The following is a 19,580-nucleotide window of genomic DNA, read 5'->3' as shown; positions in this document are numbered from 1 at the left end:
CTGCATATCTGACTTTTCAATAAAAATAAAAAATGAATCTTAAAAAAAGTTTTGTTTAGAGAGTGGGTTTTGACATAATGGTGTGAGTGATGGGTATTGTGGAACTCATTGTGGGTTAATCCGGGACTCAGAACATCCCCATACTAAATCAGAATACCTGCTCCAATCCCAGTTCCTATGCCTCTTGTCGAGCTTCCTTCTCATGTGCTTAGGAAGGTAGAGGATGATGCCCCATGTGCTTGGGTTCCTGTCACCCACGTGGGAGACTTAGATGCAGTTCCTGGCTTCTGGCTTTACCTTGTTTTGGTTCTGTTATAGGCATTTGGGGAATGAACCAGTGGATGGAAGCGCTCTCTATCTTTGTCTCTGTATATTCTCTCTCTCTCTTTCTCTCTCCATATCTGTCTGTCTGTCTGTCTGTCTATCTATCTATCTATCTATCTATCTATCTATCTATCTATCACCCAGACTTTCAAATCAGTCAATCAATGTTTTTAATAGAATGTTGTAACTATAACACTACTAGCCAAATCTGTCTTGCTTGTCTCATTTATCCGGATACAGATACCTGACATCAGAGGAGAAGTCTTATTTGCTTTAAGTTGTTCATTTGAAGTGTATAAAGTTTGGTTCAGTAGTTAGGATGCTGCATGCAATGCCTGTGTCATATGTCAAAGTGCCTGGATTCCAAGTCTTGGCTGTCCCACTAGTTGTAGTTTCCTCCACTTGATCTTAGTCAAAAGGCCAAGAAACGATTCAGTTTCAATTTGCTGTTCATATTCCTGGAAGCATTAGGTGATGGCTCAAGTACTAGTGTTGCTGCAGCTCGTGTGGGATAGCCATATGGAGTTCTGGCCCTTGGCTTTGGCCTGGCCTTGCCTTGGCTGTTACGGGCTTTTAGGTAGTGAACAGGCAGCTGGGAGGATTCTTATTCTTTTCTCTCTCTTGCGCTGCCTTAGATAAAAATAAAAAATAAATACCAACAGTGTAATCCTTTTTATTTAAAAAATTGAAGGTGGTCTTTAAAAAAAATCTGTTAACCTGCAAACAGCATAAATGTTGAGTGCATCTGACATGTATGGTAAAGGTGTAACATATCAATTGGTAAAAGTGTGTTTGAAAATCTGCTCTGACACTTGAACTTTTCAGGTTAGAAAGAGAGTATTTCTCCAAAAACAAGAAACTAAATGAAGAGATTGAGGAACAGAAGAAAGTAATTATAGACCTTTCAAAGAGACTTCAGTATAATGAAAAAAGTTGCAGTGAATTACAGGAAGAGCTTGTAATGGTAAGGATAAAAAGAATATCCTGTGGTGGTTACTTTACTGTTTCATGTGTGATAAGTAGTAGGTTTTCTTCTCCAGGCTACATACCATGAGTTGATATAGTACAGAATAAATTTTAGTGACATTGAAATAAATTTCAAAACTAGAAATGCTGATCACATCAAATGTTTGCATAATAGAAACATTGTTTTGGAGTTTGGGGACAGTTTAGTAGTGGAATCCTGAATCATAAAATGCTTTAAGGCTATTGAAGCATCTTACTTTCTTAATCTTTGTTTTTGACATGCACAACAATATTTAGGTGAAAGGGGGAGTCATGTTTTATAATCAATAAATCTGAGGCTTTCAAAACCTTTCTTTCATAATCACTTTGTGCCTGATTTTGCTATCAACATCCCCTTGTAATCTAGCTTTCACACTGTCACCAGATTTCTCCTAAAATACCAACCTGTTTTTGTTAATCCCCTTGCATTCAAAAACCGTTAGTGTCTTCCTTTGGCTTTCAGATTAAACAAAGTCCATTTTGTTGTCAGGTAATCTGAAACCTTGGTCTTTTGGTTCCATGTTAACTTTTCTAACTTTTTTTGCCTTTGCTCTTGGTCTGTCTAGGCACAATATAATACTTTCGGTTTTCTAAACACTTATATGAGAAAATGCCTCTGTACAGTTTTTGATGTATTCATTTTTCTGACCCACATTGACCCAAGTGCTCTTTCTCTTCTTTCCTATGAACAGATTCTGAAACACTCAGTAACACCTAGTTTTGATATCTTTCAATCTGTGAAAGTATAAAAAACACCATCTTTTGCTAGTCTTCCTTTTGCCTTAAGTTGGAATTCTTCCCCTTATTTACTGTGTTTTGTTCGTAGTTAGTTCATATTTATCATGACACTCACCAAAATTTTTGTGAATTGTCTCTCCTAAGAGACTGTGACTACATTGAGGTTAGCTTAATTCATTTTCATGTTCATAATCCATTAAAGTATTTGCCTTATGAAAATTTATTGGTTGGTGAGTGAGTATTTGCCTATGAGTTAAGACATCAGTTAATACACCCCTGTTTCCTATTTGAGTGCCAATGTTCAATTCCTAAATCTAGCTTTTTGCCAGGGTGAACACTGGGAGATAGGAGGTAGCAGGTGATAATGGCTCAAGTGGTTGGGTCCCTGCCACATTCATGGGAGGAATGGTTTGAATTTCTGCTTTTTTTCTTTGGCTTGTCTCTATTTCATCTATGTAGGTAATTTGCAAGTGAACCAAGAGATACCATCTTTACTTATCTGCTTCTCTGCCTCTCAAATTAAAATAATTTTTTGACTGGATTTATTTGGCTGATGCAGAGAATTCTTATCCTGCAGTTTTCTTGGAACCCCAATAGGCAGGGCATGAAGTTGACAATAATTACCTATAATCTTCTTGTCTTCCCAACATTTTTAGCATTTTGTGAAATATAACTGGGAAGCCTAAATTACCCATAGGTAAGACAGCTTGTTTTCTAATTCAGGTAATGTTCATGGACATCATTCAAATCTTGTCTTTATATTCTCTTATTTTGGAAGAGAAAATTAGAACCACTTGCTTCTAAAGATTTACTGGAAAGATCAAAGTGTTGTTAATACAATACAAAGACTACAGAAGTTTTTAAGACTTGTAAATCACGCTTATGTTACTTAGTACAGCATGGGTTTTCAGAAGTAGAACAGGCTTTAGAGATTATCTAGGATAGAATATAGGAAGCATTGTTAAACCAGTTGGAAAGTGATCACTCCTATGTTTTAACACATATATACTCTAAATATACAAAATAATTTTGCAAAAGCCCAAGATGAATATGTTGGGTATTTGAGGATATTTAAACAGCCAACTTTAATTGTAGCTTTCTATCAAAGCAATTCTTCATATTATATCTGAGGATTGATAAGATGATTTGTAAATTCAGCATGTATAATTTTTACTTCAATGTCATAGTATTAATAATTTTGGCATCTGAAAATAAGAATTCAACAAAATTAATTTTGTGTTCCTGAGAACATATAAATGCAGAACATGAAAGCTGAGACACTTCATTTTGAAAGTTCTGATTAAAAATTGAAGTATTAATTTCAAGATCTAAGAATTTAATCAACTACCACATAAAACTGAGTTTCTAGTTTAAGCTGGGTAGTGATTATGCTTATTAAAGTTCATCACGGGCCCAACAGATCCAGTTTAGACATTACTGTCAGTTTTTATGTCTGCTGCTCTCGAATCAGGGGACCTTTCATTTTCAAATCGATATTATTATTATTTTTTAAAGATTTATTTATTTTCATTACAAAGTCAGATATACAGAGAGGAAGAGAGACAGAGAGGAAGATCTTCCGTCCGATGATTCACTCCCCAAGTGAGCTGCAACGGCCGGTGCGCTCCGATCCGAAGCCGGGAACCAGGAACCTCTTCCGGGTCTCCCATGTGGGTGCAGGGTCCCAATGCATTGGGCCGTCCTCGACTGCTTTCAAATCGATATTATTAAGACTTGCTTTGTGCTTTCTTCAATGAAATTTTCTTAAGTCCATCATTTCTTGAGATTTGTTTTTCTGCCACTCAGTAATATTTAGTTACAGCTCTGGGAAAGACCATATATTGAAAAGGGAATTCTAGTTCTCATGAGGCTTTGCTTAAAGAATTTTTTATTCTCCAAAGAACATATGATTGAAAATGGTCAAGTATATATTTTCTGCCCATACTTTAGGGGCTTAACTGATTATGTACTAATAATACAGAAAGCTTGCATTACAGCATCTTGGAAAGTGTTTTGATTGTTATACTTTGTGAAGAAACATTTCTTGATAATATTTCTATTTGAATTAATCCATTAAGTTTGCTACACAAGCATGTTTTTCTGTTTTTGTGGAAGACGTTCAGAGCTAAATGTCTAATAAATATTGTTCTGAATTTACTAAAATTGCTTGCTGATATATTTCAACCAGAACAGGAATGGTAATTACATATGAAGAGTATATTTGCTAACATAAGTATCACCTTTTATCTGACACAGTGACCCATAAAATGCAACGCCATTGAAATTACATATGTCTTTGGGTATTTAAATGTTCATTTATGTGACTGGCTTCCTAAATTTATAGCATAGACATAAACTTTTTGAAACTACTTATATATGAATTTGTAAGTTTTAAAAATTTAAATCTCATTCTTGACCTGGGAAGAAACAAAGTGTCTGTGTTTATATAGGGGTGTGTGTGTGTGTGTGTGTGTGTGTGTGTGTGAGAGAGAGAGAGAGAGAGAGAGAGAGAGAGAGAGAGAGAGAGAGATTGGGATTGCTTAAGATCTTTATTCATATTGGAATATAGCATCTACTGAAAATTATTTGTTAAAGCTAAGAGAGGGTAACATTTTCATTATGTGAGATAAGCACATATAATATGCAAATAGTGTTCACATCTCTGGAAACAGTATAGGGAGGCAAGGAGAGAGAACTAAGAGAAAATAAATATTAATGTGGTAAAGGAAGAGGTGCAGATGGTGCTGAAATGATAGGTAACCTGATCAAATTCAAATGTATCATAACACACTCTCCTTGAACCCTTACAAATACAATACATACTGGCGTATAGGTGCAAGAGAAGATGAAAAATTGAGTTTTGTACACTAGTTATAGATTCCTTAAAGTAATTGAAATAGTCCTTGGTTCCTAGAATACCATTAAAGTTTCATTTAAATATTGTATAGTTGGACAACATGGCACTTAGATTGTTCTATTTTCATGGTAGCAAACTCTCTATGTGAATTATGTTTTGGGCAAATAAATGAGTTGTTTCACTCCACAACTCTATTTGAAATTTCTAGAACTATTTTTTTTTTTTAGATTTATTTTATTTTCATTACAAAGTCAGATATACTGAGAGGAGGAGAGATAGAGAGGAAGTGGAGCTGCCGGGATTAGAACCAGCGGCCATATGGGATCAAGGCGAGGACCTTAGCCACTAGGCCACGCTGCCAAGCCCTGAAATTTCTAGAACTATTGAAGTTATCTAAAAAATAATTTTAGTATTGAAATTAAACTTATTCTTTATGGCACATGATAAAACAGCAAAAGGTTAGAAATCATATTTTATATTTGCGTGATACATTGTTTCAAAATTCTTTTATTATTTAAAAAATTTATTTAATATTCTATGATACAGTTCCATAGGCTCCAGGATTTCCCTTCTCCTCTCCCAAAATCCCCTCCCCACCAGTGTTTTTCCTCATGTCATCACAATAGTATAGTTCTTCATAATTAGTCATAAGTCAATCATTGTGCTATTTAAGTGCATCCTGACATTGTAGGCATGGATAATGGCAGAGAGTTCAGCATCCTATTGTCAAGATACATTCAGTAGTTTCATTGGGAGTCCATCTTTGATTTGTAAGTAGAGATGCATACTGCCTTGTATCTGCATACCTGTATGTGATAGTCTCTACTACACAGTAACACTACATCCCTGTAAATGAATAGTCATAGAACAAAATCAATAACAGAGGAAAAAATAGAAAATTTACAACAACATGAAGTTAAATAATATGCTATTGAATGACCAATGTGTTGCTGAAGAAATGAAAAAGAAAATCAAAGACCTTACTGAAGAAAACAATGCTATTGTGTGACCTATGAGTCTATTAGGAAATCAATAAGAAAAACAAAAACCTTTTTTTGAATGAATAAAAATAAAAACAAAAATATCAAACTCCCTGAGATGTGTTAAAAACAGTATTGAAAGGGCCATTGATCTTATATTTTTCATGAAGGCTGCTTTCTATCAGAAAGAACATATGATGTTTATCTTTTTGGAATTAACTTGTTTCACTGAGCATTATGGGACCATTTGTGGCAAATGGTAGAATTTCAATTTTTTAAAAGATTTTTATTTTATTTATTTTATTTATTTAAATTATTTATTGTTTAACTTCATTAATTACATTGTATTATGTGACACAGTTACATAGATACTTGGGTTCTTTATTGGAAAGTCAGATATACAGAGAAGAAGAGAGATAGAGAAGAAAATCTTCTGTCCATTGATTTACTTCCCAAGTGGACAAAATGGCCAGAGCTGTGCAATTCAAAGCCAGGAGCCAGGAGCCTCTTCCGGGTCTCTCACGTGAGTGTAGGGTCTCAAGGACCTGGGCCGTCCTCAACTGCTTTCCCAGGCCACAAGTAGGGAGCTGGATGGGAAGCAGGGCTCTGGGATTAGAACCAGTGCCCATATGGGATCCCGGCACATGCAAGGCAAGGACTTTGGCCATTAGGCCATTGTGCTGGGCCCAGTTTCATTCTTTTTAATGGTTGAATAATATTCCATGCGATGGATGTACCACAGTTTCTTTATCCATTCTTCTTTTAGACAGGCATCTGGATTGTTTTCATGTCTTTACTATTGTAGATTGTGCAACCCAGTGATTTTCTTACTCAATTTTCCCACAGACTTCTTGAAGTCCTTCATATTCTTGCCACTTTTTTTTATCTTGGAGTTGATGTAGACTTATCTTCAGTCAGCATGAAGTAATGGCAAGAATCTGTTTGGAAAGTGATTGTTCTACATTTTATTTCTATCTCTGTAATAGAATAATTGAATGACCTCTACTGATTTTCTCCTCTTGAAATTTGTTTCATGTTTGTAAAATAATAGTAGTAATCTTTATCTTCCAGTGCTTTTCATGAGTATTTCAAATAATGACACATAACTTCAAAAAGTTTGTGAAGAAATAGAATGAAAAGATGTTTATCCTTTTTTATTAATAAGCCAAATGTCTATATCAGTCCATTAAAATTTTAAAGATTTTGTTTATATTAGAAAGTAAGTTATAAAGAGAGGAGGAGAAACACAGAGGAAGATCTTCCATCTGTTGATTCACTCCCCAAGCAGCCACAATGGCCAGAGATGCTCTGATCTGAAACCAGGAGCCTGGAGCCTCCCTCGGGTCTCCCACATGGGTACAGAGTCTTAAGGCTTTGGGCCATCCTCGACTGCTTTCTCAGGCCACAAGCAGGGAGGTGGATGGGAAACAGGGCCTCCAAGATTTGAGTTAGCACCCCTATGGGATTATGGCACGTGCAAGGCAAGGACTTTGGCCTCAAGGCTACTGTGTCAGGTCTCGATAAGTTTATCTTGATGCAAAAATGTTTTGTTTTATTTTTTTAAATATTTTTTTAATTTTGAGCCCAGCGTGATAGCTTAGTGCTTAAAGTCCTTTCCTTTTTATTGCAAAGTCAGATGTATAGAGAAGAGGAGAGACAGAGAGGAATATCTACTGTCTGATGGTTCATTCCCCAAGTGGCCACAACGCCTGGAGCTGAGGCAATCCGAATCCAGGAGCCAGGAGTTTCTTCCAAGTCTCCCACATGGGCGGGTGCAGGGTCCCTGGTAAGCCTTAATTCTTGAAAACTTAATTTGGCTCAGTTCCTTCTTCCAACTTTTTGGTTGTTTCACCATTGTGGCAAGAAATATCTTCCAATTCTGAGATCCCTCTTCTGCCTCATTCATTCTATTATGGAGACTTTCCACTGAATGTTCATTTTGCTCCACTGTGTCTTTCATTTCTAATAATTTGGCTTGATTTTGTTTCAGTGTTGTTATTTCCTGTGTCACATACTTCTTGAATTCCTTGAACTTATGCGTGTGCTTCTCGTTGTTGGAGATTTAAAATGAGTTTAGAATAAGTTTTCTAAATTTCGTATCTCCCAATTCCTCAATATATTCCTCAGTTAACTTTGAGTTTGGCAAAAGCTTTTGCTGCTTTGCAAGAGAGTCTTTGGTAATATTCATTGTGCCTCTGTCTTTTTTTTTTTATATGTTTCCGTGTCTTAGAATTTCTTGTTTCCCACTAATTATTTCTTTTTTTTTAAGATTTATTTATTTTATTACAAAGTCAAATATACAGAGAGGAGGAGAGACAGAGAAGAAGATCTTCTGTCCGATGATTTACTCCCCAAGTGAGCTGCAACGGCTGGTGCGCGCCAATCCGATGCCTGGAACCAGGAACCTCTTCCGGGTCTCCCACGCGGGTGCAGGGTCCCAAGGCTTTGGGCCGTCCTCGACTGCTTTCCCAGGCCACAGGCAGGGAGCTGGATGGGAAGTGGAGCTTCCGAGATTAGAACCGGTGCCCATATGATGGGCGAGTTCAAGGCGAAGACTTTAGCAGCTAGGCCACGCCACCGGGCCCACCTCTGTCTTTTCTTTTGCTCTTGGTCATTGCTCTTCTGGTTAGCAGATTCTTCCCCTTAGGGCAGGTTTCAAAGTGTGTCACCCAAAAGTCTACAGTTCAGTTTTACGTATTGGGTTGGTACCTTTTTGTTGATCTGTGGTCACTTGTGCCATTCCCTTCAGTGATTTTATTTCTTGTGTTAAGCTTCCGCCATGGTCTCCAAAGCCCCATCTCCTGGCTTACCACTTTCCACCTCCTGTGATTCTGTACTGTGTCTGCACTGTTGTCTGTGCAACCTTTCTCCCACTTCCAGTTTAGCAGTTCCCAGGATTAGGCATGCACCAAGTATCCTAAATAACTAGGTTGTTGTTGGTGTGGATCTTGCTGGGACCTGCTGACTTATAGGTCTGAGGGCTACTGGACCTATTTTAACCCATAGGGTGCCAAAGTTGATAGTATTTACCCCGTGGAACTAGTGCAATGCAATGAGCTGGATGAGTTCTCCCCGAGCTCAGCACATGTACAGCCCTCTGTTGTCCCTCCAGTCTCATTGCTTTTGCCATACTGTACAAAATGTTGCCGGAATTACCTTTGGTGGTGTTTTGGTTCTTCTTGACGTTAGGTCTGGGGGGTCACTCAGACCTGTTTTGTGTTGAACGTGTAGTTTGCCACATTTTTGCAATGCACTGAGCCAGAAATGAGTTTGCTCCAGGCTCAGAACATTTGCATTTGCCTCCATACACAAAATGGTACCTGATGTGGCTCTGGTGACCATTTGGGCTGTGAGATCCGCCCTGTTCCCCTACCATTTGTTTGGGATCTACTGCTTTGTCTCTGCTCTTGGCCAAATCAGACAAATCAGCAGGATGGGCAGTCCTTTCCCTGGATTCACCTGCTGAGCTTCCAGTGAACTCCCCTTCCCACCTGGCTGCTGTTGGAACTCCGGCTGACTGGAGCTCAGATCACCATTCACTGACTGCCACTAGAGTATCTGGTCACTGCAACACCACACCATTGTCTCCACTGCTTTCCCATGTCGTCAGTTTCCATTTGCCCCTCTTCTGTTGACCTGTCCTCTCCTATTTTCTGAAATGTGCCCTCTCTGCTTCTGCCTGGCCAATGATTCTGTTTAAATGTGTCCTTACCCTATTCTACCATCTTGATTCTTCCCTGTAGTATATCTTAAAATAAGATACTGTAATGAATGCCTCCAGCTTTCTTTTTATTGTCTAAGATTGCCTTGGGTATTTAGGTGTTTTGTGTCTTTGTATGAATTTTAGAATTATTGTTTTCCTGCTTCTGTGAAGAATGTTGTTGGTATTTTGAAGAGGGTTATAGTGAATGTGTTCGTTACTTTGGAGAGTATGGCAATTTTGGTGATATTAATTATTCTATTCCTTGAACACAGAGGATTTTTTATTTTTTGTGTCTTTTATTAATGTTTTGTAATTTTTATCATAGAGATCTTTTGCATCATTGGTTAATATCCCAAGGTATTTAATTTTTTTTTTTTTTTTAGTTTTTAAATGAGTCTGCTCTTAGGAATTATTTCTCATCCATGGCACTGGTTGTGTGTAGAAATGCTATTGTTTTCTTTTGTTTGTCTCCCAGGCTGTGCCTTTTTTTTTTTTTCCAGGCTATGCGTTTGCAGGAAATTGGTGTTGGAAGTTAATGGAAGTTTAACCCAAGCACTCATATGGGTGTCCTAACTGGTATCTTAAGTGTTGCACAAATGGGCACATGCCTGCCCTTATGTACTCAGGAAATGCAGAAGTAAATGTTCACTTAACTTGCATATGGACACTCTGAACAATGTTATTCATAGTCAAGAATTAAATTCGGGCCCAGCGTGGTGGCCTAGTGGCTAAAGTCCTTGCCTTGAATGCGCCAGGATCCCATATGGGCGCCAGTTCTAATCCTGGCTGCTCCACTTCCCATCCAGCTCCCTGTCTGTGGTCTGGGAAAACAGTCAAGGATGGCCCAAAGCCTTGGGACCCTATACCCATGTGGGAGACCTGGAGGAGGTTCCTGACTCCTGGCATTGGATTGGTGCAGGACCAGCCGTTTTGGCCACCTGGTTAGTTAATCAATGGATGGAAGATCTTCTTCTGTCTCTCCTCCTCTCTGTATATCCGACTTTCCAATAAAAATAAATAAATCTTTAAAAAAATTAAATTCAACTCAACTGTTCATAAGCTGATTATGAACACATACATAAAATATGGTTTGTCCATTCAATGTATTATTATTTGGCAAGTGAAGTAAAGTACTGACACACACTACAACATGGACAAGTTTTGGTAAGGTTGTACTTTGTGGAAAAGCCAGTCATCAAAAGCTGCATATTTTATGATTCTAATATATGAAGTATTCAGAATATACAAGTATGTAGAACCGGAAATGAAAATAGTGATGATATCTTAGAGCTTTTGAAGAAAAGCTTTTCAAGAAAATGGGGAGTGAAAACCAATGGGTATGGGAGACCTTTTAGTAGGGATGTCAGTGCTCTAAATTTAGATGTTTATTGTTTTTACAACCTTGTGGATGTACTAAAAACAGTGAATTTGTTTATTTTGGGTAAATTTTATGTCAGTTGTATCACCATTGAGTTTGATACTCTCAAAATAATGGAAAAATCAATGATACCATGAATATATTTGGCTGAGACAAATTGAATTATTAGATACAATTTCTAATTGAAATATTAGACATGACAAATTCAAGATGTCAAAGGAAAAATACAGTGGAAAAACCTTAAGAACAGACTCAGACAAAAGAAAGAATATCCAAGTTGTAAGACAATTCTTTGGAAAATCTTAGACAAGACAAAATCAGTGTTGGAGATCTATGGAATACCATCATACTATAAAATATTTGTCCCAGGATTTGCTAAAGATATGGAAAAACAGAATTTCTTATAAGAGTTATGCAATGAAATAATAACAGAAAATTTATCTGGTTTGGAGAAACATATGAACAGTGAAGTACAGAAGCACATAGAACGCCTAATTGATATGATCTGAATAGATCGTCAGGATATGTTATAGTCAAACTTCCAAAAATACAAAATAAAGAAACATCCTAAAATATTCAAGAGACCAATGTCAACAAAATGCTAGTCTGATTGAACCTGACAACACATCGAAAAGTTCATCTACCCAGACTAAGGTTTGTGCCTGATATGCAGGGATGGTTCAATATACATAAGTTGATAAATGTGATATATTACAAATTGAAGAATAAGTATAAAAATATGATTAATATAAATTATACATTATAGGATTATAAAATATAATTATTTCAGAATATGCAAAGAAATTAAAAAGAAATCAGTGGGATATAAATTGGGAAAGAGGAAGTCCAGTTATCCTTGTTTGCAGATGGTATTTTCCAAACTCAAAAACACCGAAACAAACAGTGCAGTTCAGAAATTTTAAAAACTAAAAATGCAAATGTTCAATAGACACATGGAAAAATACTCTATATTATTTGTTATGAGAGAAATGCAGATTAAAACCACACTGAGATTTCATGTCATTCTAGTTAGAATGGCCATGATACAAAAAACCAAAACAAAACAAAACCAAAAACAAAACCAAAAAAACAAATGCTAGTGAAAATGTTGGAACCAAGGTGCCCTAAGTAAATTTGTGGGAAACAAATACAACCATTATGCAAGACAATATGGAGATTTTTCAGAAATCTGAAAATGTATCTACACATGACCCAGCTATGTTACTACTGAGAATTTTGTCAAAGGGAATAAAATAAATGTATGACAGAGTTGACTATTATTTAATACTCATTAAAAGAGTGTGAAAGAACAATGGCTAGTAATATCAATTTGCAATAGCTAGGAAATGGAGTCAACCCAGATGTCCGTTATTTAATGACACAAAAAATCTGGTTTATGTATTTGCTGAAATGCTACTCATCTATCGAACAAAAGAGAGCCTGTCTTTGCAATAAAATAAATGCAATTAGAGACCATTATTTTTAGTGAAACAAGTTAGTTCCAAAAAGATATATCTTTGTCTTTGATTTGTTTTAACTGACTTTATTCTCTCCTTTGTTTATACTCATCAGAAACAATAGTCTAGTTATTACTTGTTGAATTTTTTATTCAGTGAAGTGTTAGGCTTGTGAGTGTAAAGTGAAGTATGTGACTGCAAGAATTTAAGGAGAAATAAGAAAGGAAGGTAGAGAGAGGGAGAGTGGGTAGTATCATCATGTTCTTAAAAGTGTGTTTATGAATTCGACAAGAGAAAAAAAGAGTCTTTGGAATAAATAAAACAGATAAAAAACATCAAAACACATGGGTTGCAGCAAAAAAAAAAAAAAAAAAAAAGCATGGATCTGATTATTGAAGTATTGAAGTTACTCTTTCCATGCTGATTTTCTTATATAAGACAGAGCATATGGTATTTGTTCTTTTGTTCTTTCTTTTCTCTTGTCGAATTCATTGCTGGCTCATGGATTACACGGTGGCATTGTTTTTCTCAGAGACTTTTGTGTTTCCTTTTTGTCACTCATGTGTTGGTTACTCAGTGGCACATCTTTTCATGGTGCTGTGATTTGTTTTTGTGGTTGTTGTTGTTGTTGTTGTTCTAACTCATACCAGTTGTTGACCTTGTTTCATAGCTTCTCAGTTATGGAAATGTATAATGATGGAGTACTGGGGTTTACCATATCCAGATGTAGGGGTATAATGCAGCATGAAAGATGGATTCCCAATGAAACTGTTGGACATGTGTAGACAATGGAATGCTGGACTGTCTGACATTGTCTGTACCAGCAATGTTGGGGTACACTTAAATAAGAGACTGATGGAAATGTGATTCCTTATGAAAGACTACACCATTGTAAAATGGGGAAAATCTGTCGGGCGTGGGAGTTTGGGGGAAATTTCAGTCTATATGAAATTGTACCACATAAGTAAAAAATGCAGAATAAAAATAACAAAATAACTGGAGAGAAATAAAGAGGGAAAACTAAAAAAAAAGCATGTTTTGAAATGCATGAAATCTGTTCTCTTTATTAAAATAAAGAAAAAGCATATTCAAAAATAGTATAATTAAAAAAATAGGATAAGTTCAGTTTTAAGTCAAGTAAAGGTTGTATTTTATATTCAAAACTGTGAATAACCCAAACATTTTAAGAGTAGGAGACTGATTAATTTATAGTACATCTAAACTAAATGGAGCTGCTCAGACATGAATTGGTGCTCAAATGGTTCACCAGTGATGCTGGCAGTGGCTTAACTAGTTCTACCTATTTATTTGAAAGGCAGAATTAGAAAGAGAGAGTGAATAAGAATGACTGAATCTTTTATCTGCTGGTTTACTCTCCAAATGGCTGCATCATTTGGGGCTGGGCCAGGCCAAAGCCAGTGGGACCAGAACTCCATTTGTGTCTACAATTTGGATGGCGGTATCCCAAACACTTGAACCATCTTCCACTGCTTTCCCAGGTGCATTATCAGGGAGTTGGAACCAAAGTGAATCACCTAGGACTCGAACTGGTGGTCACATGGCAGCAACTTACCCTGCTGAACCGTAATACCAGCTGCTAAAGATAAATTTTTAATTGATGAGCATCTGTCATTAGAGGTGATGTCAAGGAGTTGGTAGAGAGATGCAATTAAAAGGTAATGCATATTTTTCAGAAACTTTGAATCCCCCTCAAGTATTTCATTTTGATTCTTTGGTTGTTTTTTCTTTTTAAAAATATAATTTTTTTTGAAAACATGTGAGCAATACTTTGGTGAATTTGTGCTGGATTTCTTGGTTCATTTGCTTTTCATATTCAGAATGCAGGAACAAAATTCACATATAGCTGTAGCATAAAATTGCTAATATGTGTTGATTTATTTAGTTATTTTTAAAAATAATTTTTGGAATTGATAATAGGTGAAAATGATGCAAGAGTTCATAGAAACCATAATGGTACATTGTGCAAAATAATCTCTCTTAGCTATCCAGGTCCTCTTCTCAGAGGCAATTAGAATTGCTACGTTTTGTGTGTGTGATTTTATGAATCTGTGATGCTGTCTGTTTCATAAATAGGTATGCAAATAAACACTTCACATAAATTGTAGCATATTCATCATACCATCTCCTTACTTGTTTTAACTCAAAAATAGGAGAGGATTGAAAAAGTTTGTGAGAAACTTTTTGCAACATTGTGTAGCTTACAAATAGTCGTACATCCGTATGTTGGTAAAAACTTTATTGTTTAAAAGTTTGTGTGAATGAATTCTAATTGACTTAACATATTTCTATTGAAATCCACTATAATTAACTTCTGTTAATATTTATTATAATTGAACTATTATTTTAGGTAATTTATTACCTAGGTGTTGGGGATAGGGAGGGAGAAGCGAGAGAGAGAGAGACAGACATATCCACCCTTCATGGAACTTCAGTTGCATGAGATGGATACATTAATAAAATTCCTGCTCGGGTAAAAATAAAAAGGAGAATCATAATTATAGTAAGTGCTGAAAATATAATGGAGGGAATTGATATGATCAGGGAGGTGAATGACAACTATTCTGACAAAGTGAGTTCATATCAGAATGATTTATTAATTTATTCCTAGCAGCCCCCTGTTACCCATCATTTCATTTACCTGTCATCAACTGTGGCCCAAAAAATGTTAAATGTAAAACTTCAGCTGTGAACTATTCTTGTTTGACATTGCCTGCTATTTGATGAAATCTTATACTGCCAAATTTTATCCCACAGGGAATATTGAATCCTTGTTTTGTCCAGTGTGTTGATGCGTCATGAACAACTTGGCTATTAGTCATTTAGTAATCACCTCTGTCATCAGGTTGTGCATTGTTGTAGTTTTCACATTGAAGTCAATCTTATTAAGAAAGCCCGCATCATAAAAAGTAATGATGGTGGAAATTTGGATATGATAAATGAAGTCAGAAAGTGCTGTTTTCAAGTGAATAGGTGAGGAAAGTTCAGTGAAACATTTAGAGAGAAACACCCATATAACTCTACTATAGTATATTAGAATTATTCTAAGTTGTTAATCTGATATTATGATTCATAAGTCAAAATTCATTACAGGTATTTTTATGTAGTTAAAAACAAATATATATATATAGAATGTTTATATGGTATATGGAAAGTCCAGCTCACTCTGTCTTTCAGGTGTCTATGAGGGACCTTAGAGTACATTCCCAGTGGGTTAAGGTTGTCATTTTGTCCTGTGATATCTGTCCTCCTGTTTATTCTGTATTTGTAAGTCTTACTGGCTCTCAAGCTTGTCACATAAACAAGCCATATAACGATTTTTTCCCCTACTCTTCTTTCTAACTGCTGTTTTTGTCTCCTTCATTTAGCAGGGAAGGGTTGTCTAAACTTGGCCTTTTTATTCACTTATTTCTCACTCAATTATGAAAAAAAATCCAGACTCCCTCCTTCTGAGTCTGTTCCAGTCTTGTTTATAACTATACCATAGTAGAACAGATACCATCAAAGTTAGCAGTGACCTCCATTCCCAGCAGAGACTTGTAAATTTGTGTTTCTCTTGAATGTGGCATTGGATGTAATGGACAACTCTTTCCTTAAAATAGACTCTATTTTGAATTCTATTTTTTAAAATTTAAGTTTTTTTTAGGAAAATATTTATTATTTGATGATACAGTTCCACAGGTTCTGAGATTTCCCTTTTCCCCTCTCTAAATCCCCACTCCCACCCCACAGTTTCTTCTGTACCATTACAATAGGATAGTCTCATACACAGTCTTATGTTCCTCATTCGGCTATTTAAGTTTATCCTGAGATTGCAGGTGTGGTCCAGCATCCTATTGTCAAGATATATTTAACAGTTTCATTGGGAAATTTTCTTTTGACTACTTTTTATTATTACTATTTACTAAAAACGTTTTTTTTTACAATTGTTTATATAGTTGAGAGGGATGCACTGCCATGTGGGCCTCTGATTAGTGTGGGGAGGGTCAGGTATGGAGGAAGGTAGGTGGGACAAATGTTTTGTTTTTGTTGTTTTCTCCTAGTGTCCACAGGGAGGATAACGAGGGGTCACTCCACTCTTTGCTTTCAAACTTACATCAGCACTGGGATGGAGGATGGTCCTTTGATGACACCTTTGAGACCCCGATGTGGGGAAGAGTGTTCTGAGGATGTTACTTGGTTCTGAGAAGTTGTTGGTTTCATTGCTCCGGGGCTGAGAAAAATCTTTCTGAGGTCTATTGCCTGACCAAGTCCACCCCAGTGCATCTGCAGACTCAGGAATATGCTGCCAAGCTTTGTCAGAAGAATTACCCACTCTGTTCTGATTTCCATCCTCTGAGGAGGCAGTTGACATCTCCTGCTGTCCTAGATGAGCTGGCTGTCCTGTGTCCCATGTGCATCTGGGGACATCATGATTTGGGCACAGCACGGCAGAAGCACCCTCAACTGACGAGGCCCAGTTCTGACAGATACACTTCAAGGTTGGGCCACATAGCTTGTGATTTTCCTGTGGCTGGGATCTGAGTCATTGGTCTATCTGGGGAGCCCCCAAGAAACCTGGCCTTGAGTGACCTCAGACTTGACTCTTGTGTGCACTAGCCAACATACGCACTAGTGGATGCAGCTGCCTGGTCAGTTCTGCCCAGCCCCATATCTCATGCAAACCTATGGGTGCTGTGACCCAACCCAGCCAGCCTGCCACAGACCAGTCCTCATGCATACCAGTGGGTGCTGCAGCTTAGTAAGGGCGAGATCCAATAATCCCCACGAGACCTCCCATGGCCCCAGATTTTGCCCATGCCAGCCTCTGTGGCTCTTATCAAATACATTAAGGTGAGTTCCAGGCAGCATATGTGGATAATTCCCATATGTTTACCTAATCTCCCTTCTGGGCTTTGCACGATTACATCCAACTGTCTCCCATGTTTTTCTGTTTCCCCAATCTTCAATCATTTAGGTATATTTTTGGGGGAACTGTTCGCTTGGCATTGTTTTAGAGCTCTCATTGTGGGGATATGTTTACATATCTCCAGTGGAAAGCGATAAACATACCCATTGCCAGAAGTAAATAAAAGAATGGAAACATATAGAATGAAACCTCATTATTCTCATTCATCTGCTGAAATCCACCTACTTAACTTTTAGCATGGAACCTTGGGATCAATCATAACTTTTCCCTTTCTTTAAGGTCTTCTACTGTCATCCAGTTCTACCCTAATACAGTGTGACTGAGACTGGTCATCCCACCTTTCATGTATCTTTGCAGTGCACCTCTTTCCTACCCCTGTCCCCATTTCACTGCTAATAACCTAAACCAAGCTACTATCATTTGACTTCTGCATTAGCTTCAACGGCCTTAACTAGGTTCACTTTTCAAAATAAATTATTTACTTGAGAGGCAGAGAGAAAAAGAAAGAGAGTCAGACAAATATTGAGATATTCCAACAGGAATTTTATTACTTGGACTGTCATTCCCTGCCTCCTGAGGTTCTTCAGCAGGCAACTGGATCGGAAGCAGGAACAGAATAGCCATGATTCAAACAGCACACTGAAAGAGGATACAGGTGTCCCGGCTGGTGGCTGAACCTGCTAGGACCACAGTGCCCACCCTGCCTTCAGTTACAAAGAAAAAGAATTGAGATGCACTGAGAGAGAAGAGAGAGATTTTTCCATCCGCTTATTCCTTCACTAATCGGCTGTAAAGGCCATGACGGGTCTAGGCTGAAGAAGGAATCCACAACTCCATTTGAGTGTCTTGTGTGAGTGGCAGAGACCCAAGTACTTCTTCTGCTGCTTTCTCGGCACGTTGTCTTGGAGCTGCTTGGGAAACAGGGCAACCAGGACTTGAACCAGCATTCTGACATGGGATGATGATGTTGCAAGCTACAGCTTATGCCACTGCACTATTAATGCCAACCCTGTTAGTAAATTTGTTAATGAGAAAATTATTAATGAGACCTGATATGGTATTTCTTTAAGCCAAATAAAAGATATGATCAAGGCAAAAAGAGGAACTATTAGTAATAAATTTATTGTCTTATTTTGTTCTGTGTATATTCCTATAAAATATGCAGCTTTTTACAATGCATGACCTTATTATGTATAATTTTTTTCTTAATTAAAAGGCTAAGAAGCACCAGGCCTTCCTAGTAGAGACATGTGAAAATAACGTGAAGGAATTGGACTCGATCTTGGACAGCTTTACTGTGTCGGGCCAGTGGACATCAGGTTAGTGGAAGGTATAAAATGACAGATGCATCTGTCAATGTTCCAAAGTCACTACATTGTGGGAATTCTGCAGATGCCTCTTACAGTCCCTTATCTCAACATGCTTTGATTTGATGACATGATAAGAGCAGTCCTCACAGCAGTTGGTTGGCCTAGCTGGCTGGGAAAGGGTGACGGAATGTGGACCTGCTGTTGTCCTCCCAGAACTTGATTTACAAGGATTGGGGTTTGCATGATTGGACAGACAGGGCTCACTTGCTGTGTTCTGAATCCAACTGAGAAAAAAGTCCTTACAGTATACCTGCAAGGGGAACAGATGTTTCCATCAAACTGAGCCAAATTCTGAGGCAACCTTCAACAACTTAAAGGTCATGCATTCAAAAGGTTATGTAGGACGCAGGCTGTAACACAGTGCATGTTCAATACTGTTGCTTTCTAACCTGGTTCTCGCTTTTAATTCTTGATACCTTGTACAAATGCTCTCTGGGTAACAGGGCTTAGGTAAATTCTTTTGGTTTTAACATTAGCCCTTGTAATGTTACAGGGAACTGTAAAAGCCATTCATAGATGTATTTTGAGAACACTAGCAAGAGTATTAATTGTATAATGAATTCTGTTCCCCATTTCTGCTTTATTGGAGATGCTACCCGAGCTTTTATGTGAAATATTTTTACTTTTCTACTGTAGGCTTTTTAAAAACTGTATTATCGGCCTCATGTTGTTTAGTTTTCTTTTGCCACAATTATATTCTTCCAAAGGCACACAAAATTTAAGTACTTATACTTTCAAATTGAACTACAACACTCTTTTTTTAAAGGAACCCAACAGTGATTTGGTGAAAGACTTTAGGAAGCTATTAAATTCAAGAGAGTTTGTTGTCCTTGAGAGAGTG

The 19,580-nt window shown here is 37.2% G+C and overlaps 1 protein-coding gene across 6 annotated transcripts in view; it reads left to right on the top strand.

Moving 5' to 3' along the window:
* CCDC171 (coiled-coil domain containing 171) overlaps positions 1–19,580 on the top strand; it is a 304,667-nt gene that overhangs the window by 67,546 nt on the left and 217,541 nt on the right. For all 6 annotated transcript variants that reach the window (XM_058672681.1, XM_058672678.1, XM_058672679.1 and 3 more), the window contains 2 exons: positions 1,150–1,288; positions 18,586–18,688. In XM_058672681.1, the coding sequence (XP_058528664.1) occupies positions 1,150–1,288; positions 18,586–18,688 (242 nt within the window). The remainder of the gene's footprint in view (positions 1–1,149; positions 1,289–18,585; positions 18,689–19,580) is intronic.

Source organism: Ochotona princeps, chromosome 14 (genome assembly GCF_030435755.1).
Source record: "Ochotona princeps isolate mOchPri1 chromosome 14, mOchPri1.hap1, whole genome shotgun sequence".
Lineage (NCBI taxonomy): Eukaryota > Metazoa > Chordata > Mammalia > Lagomorpha > Ochotonidae > Ochotona > Ochotona princeps.
The sequence above is the reverse complement of the archived record's forward strand: the minus strand, read 5'-3'. Positions and strand labels throughout refer to the sequence as shown.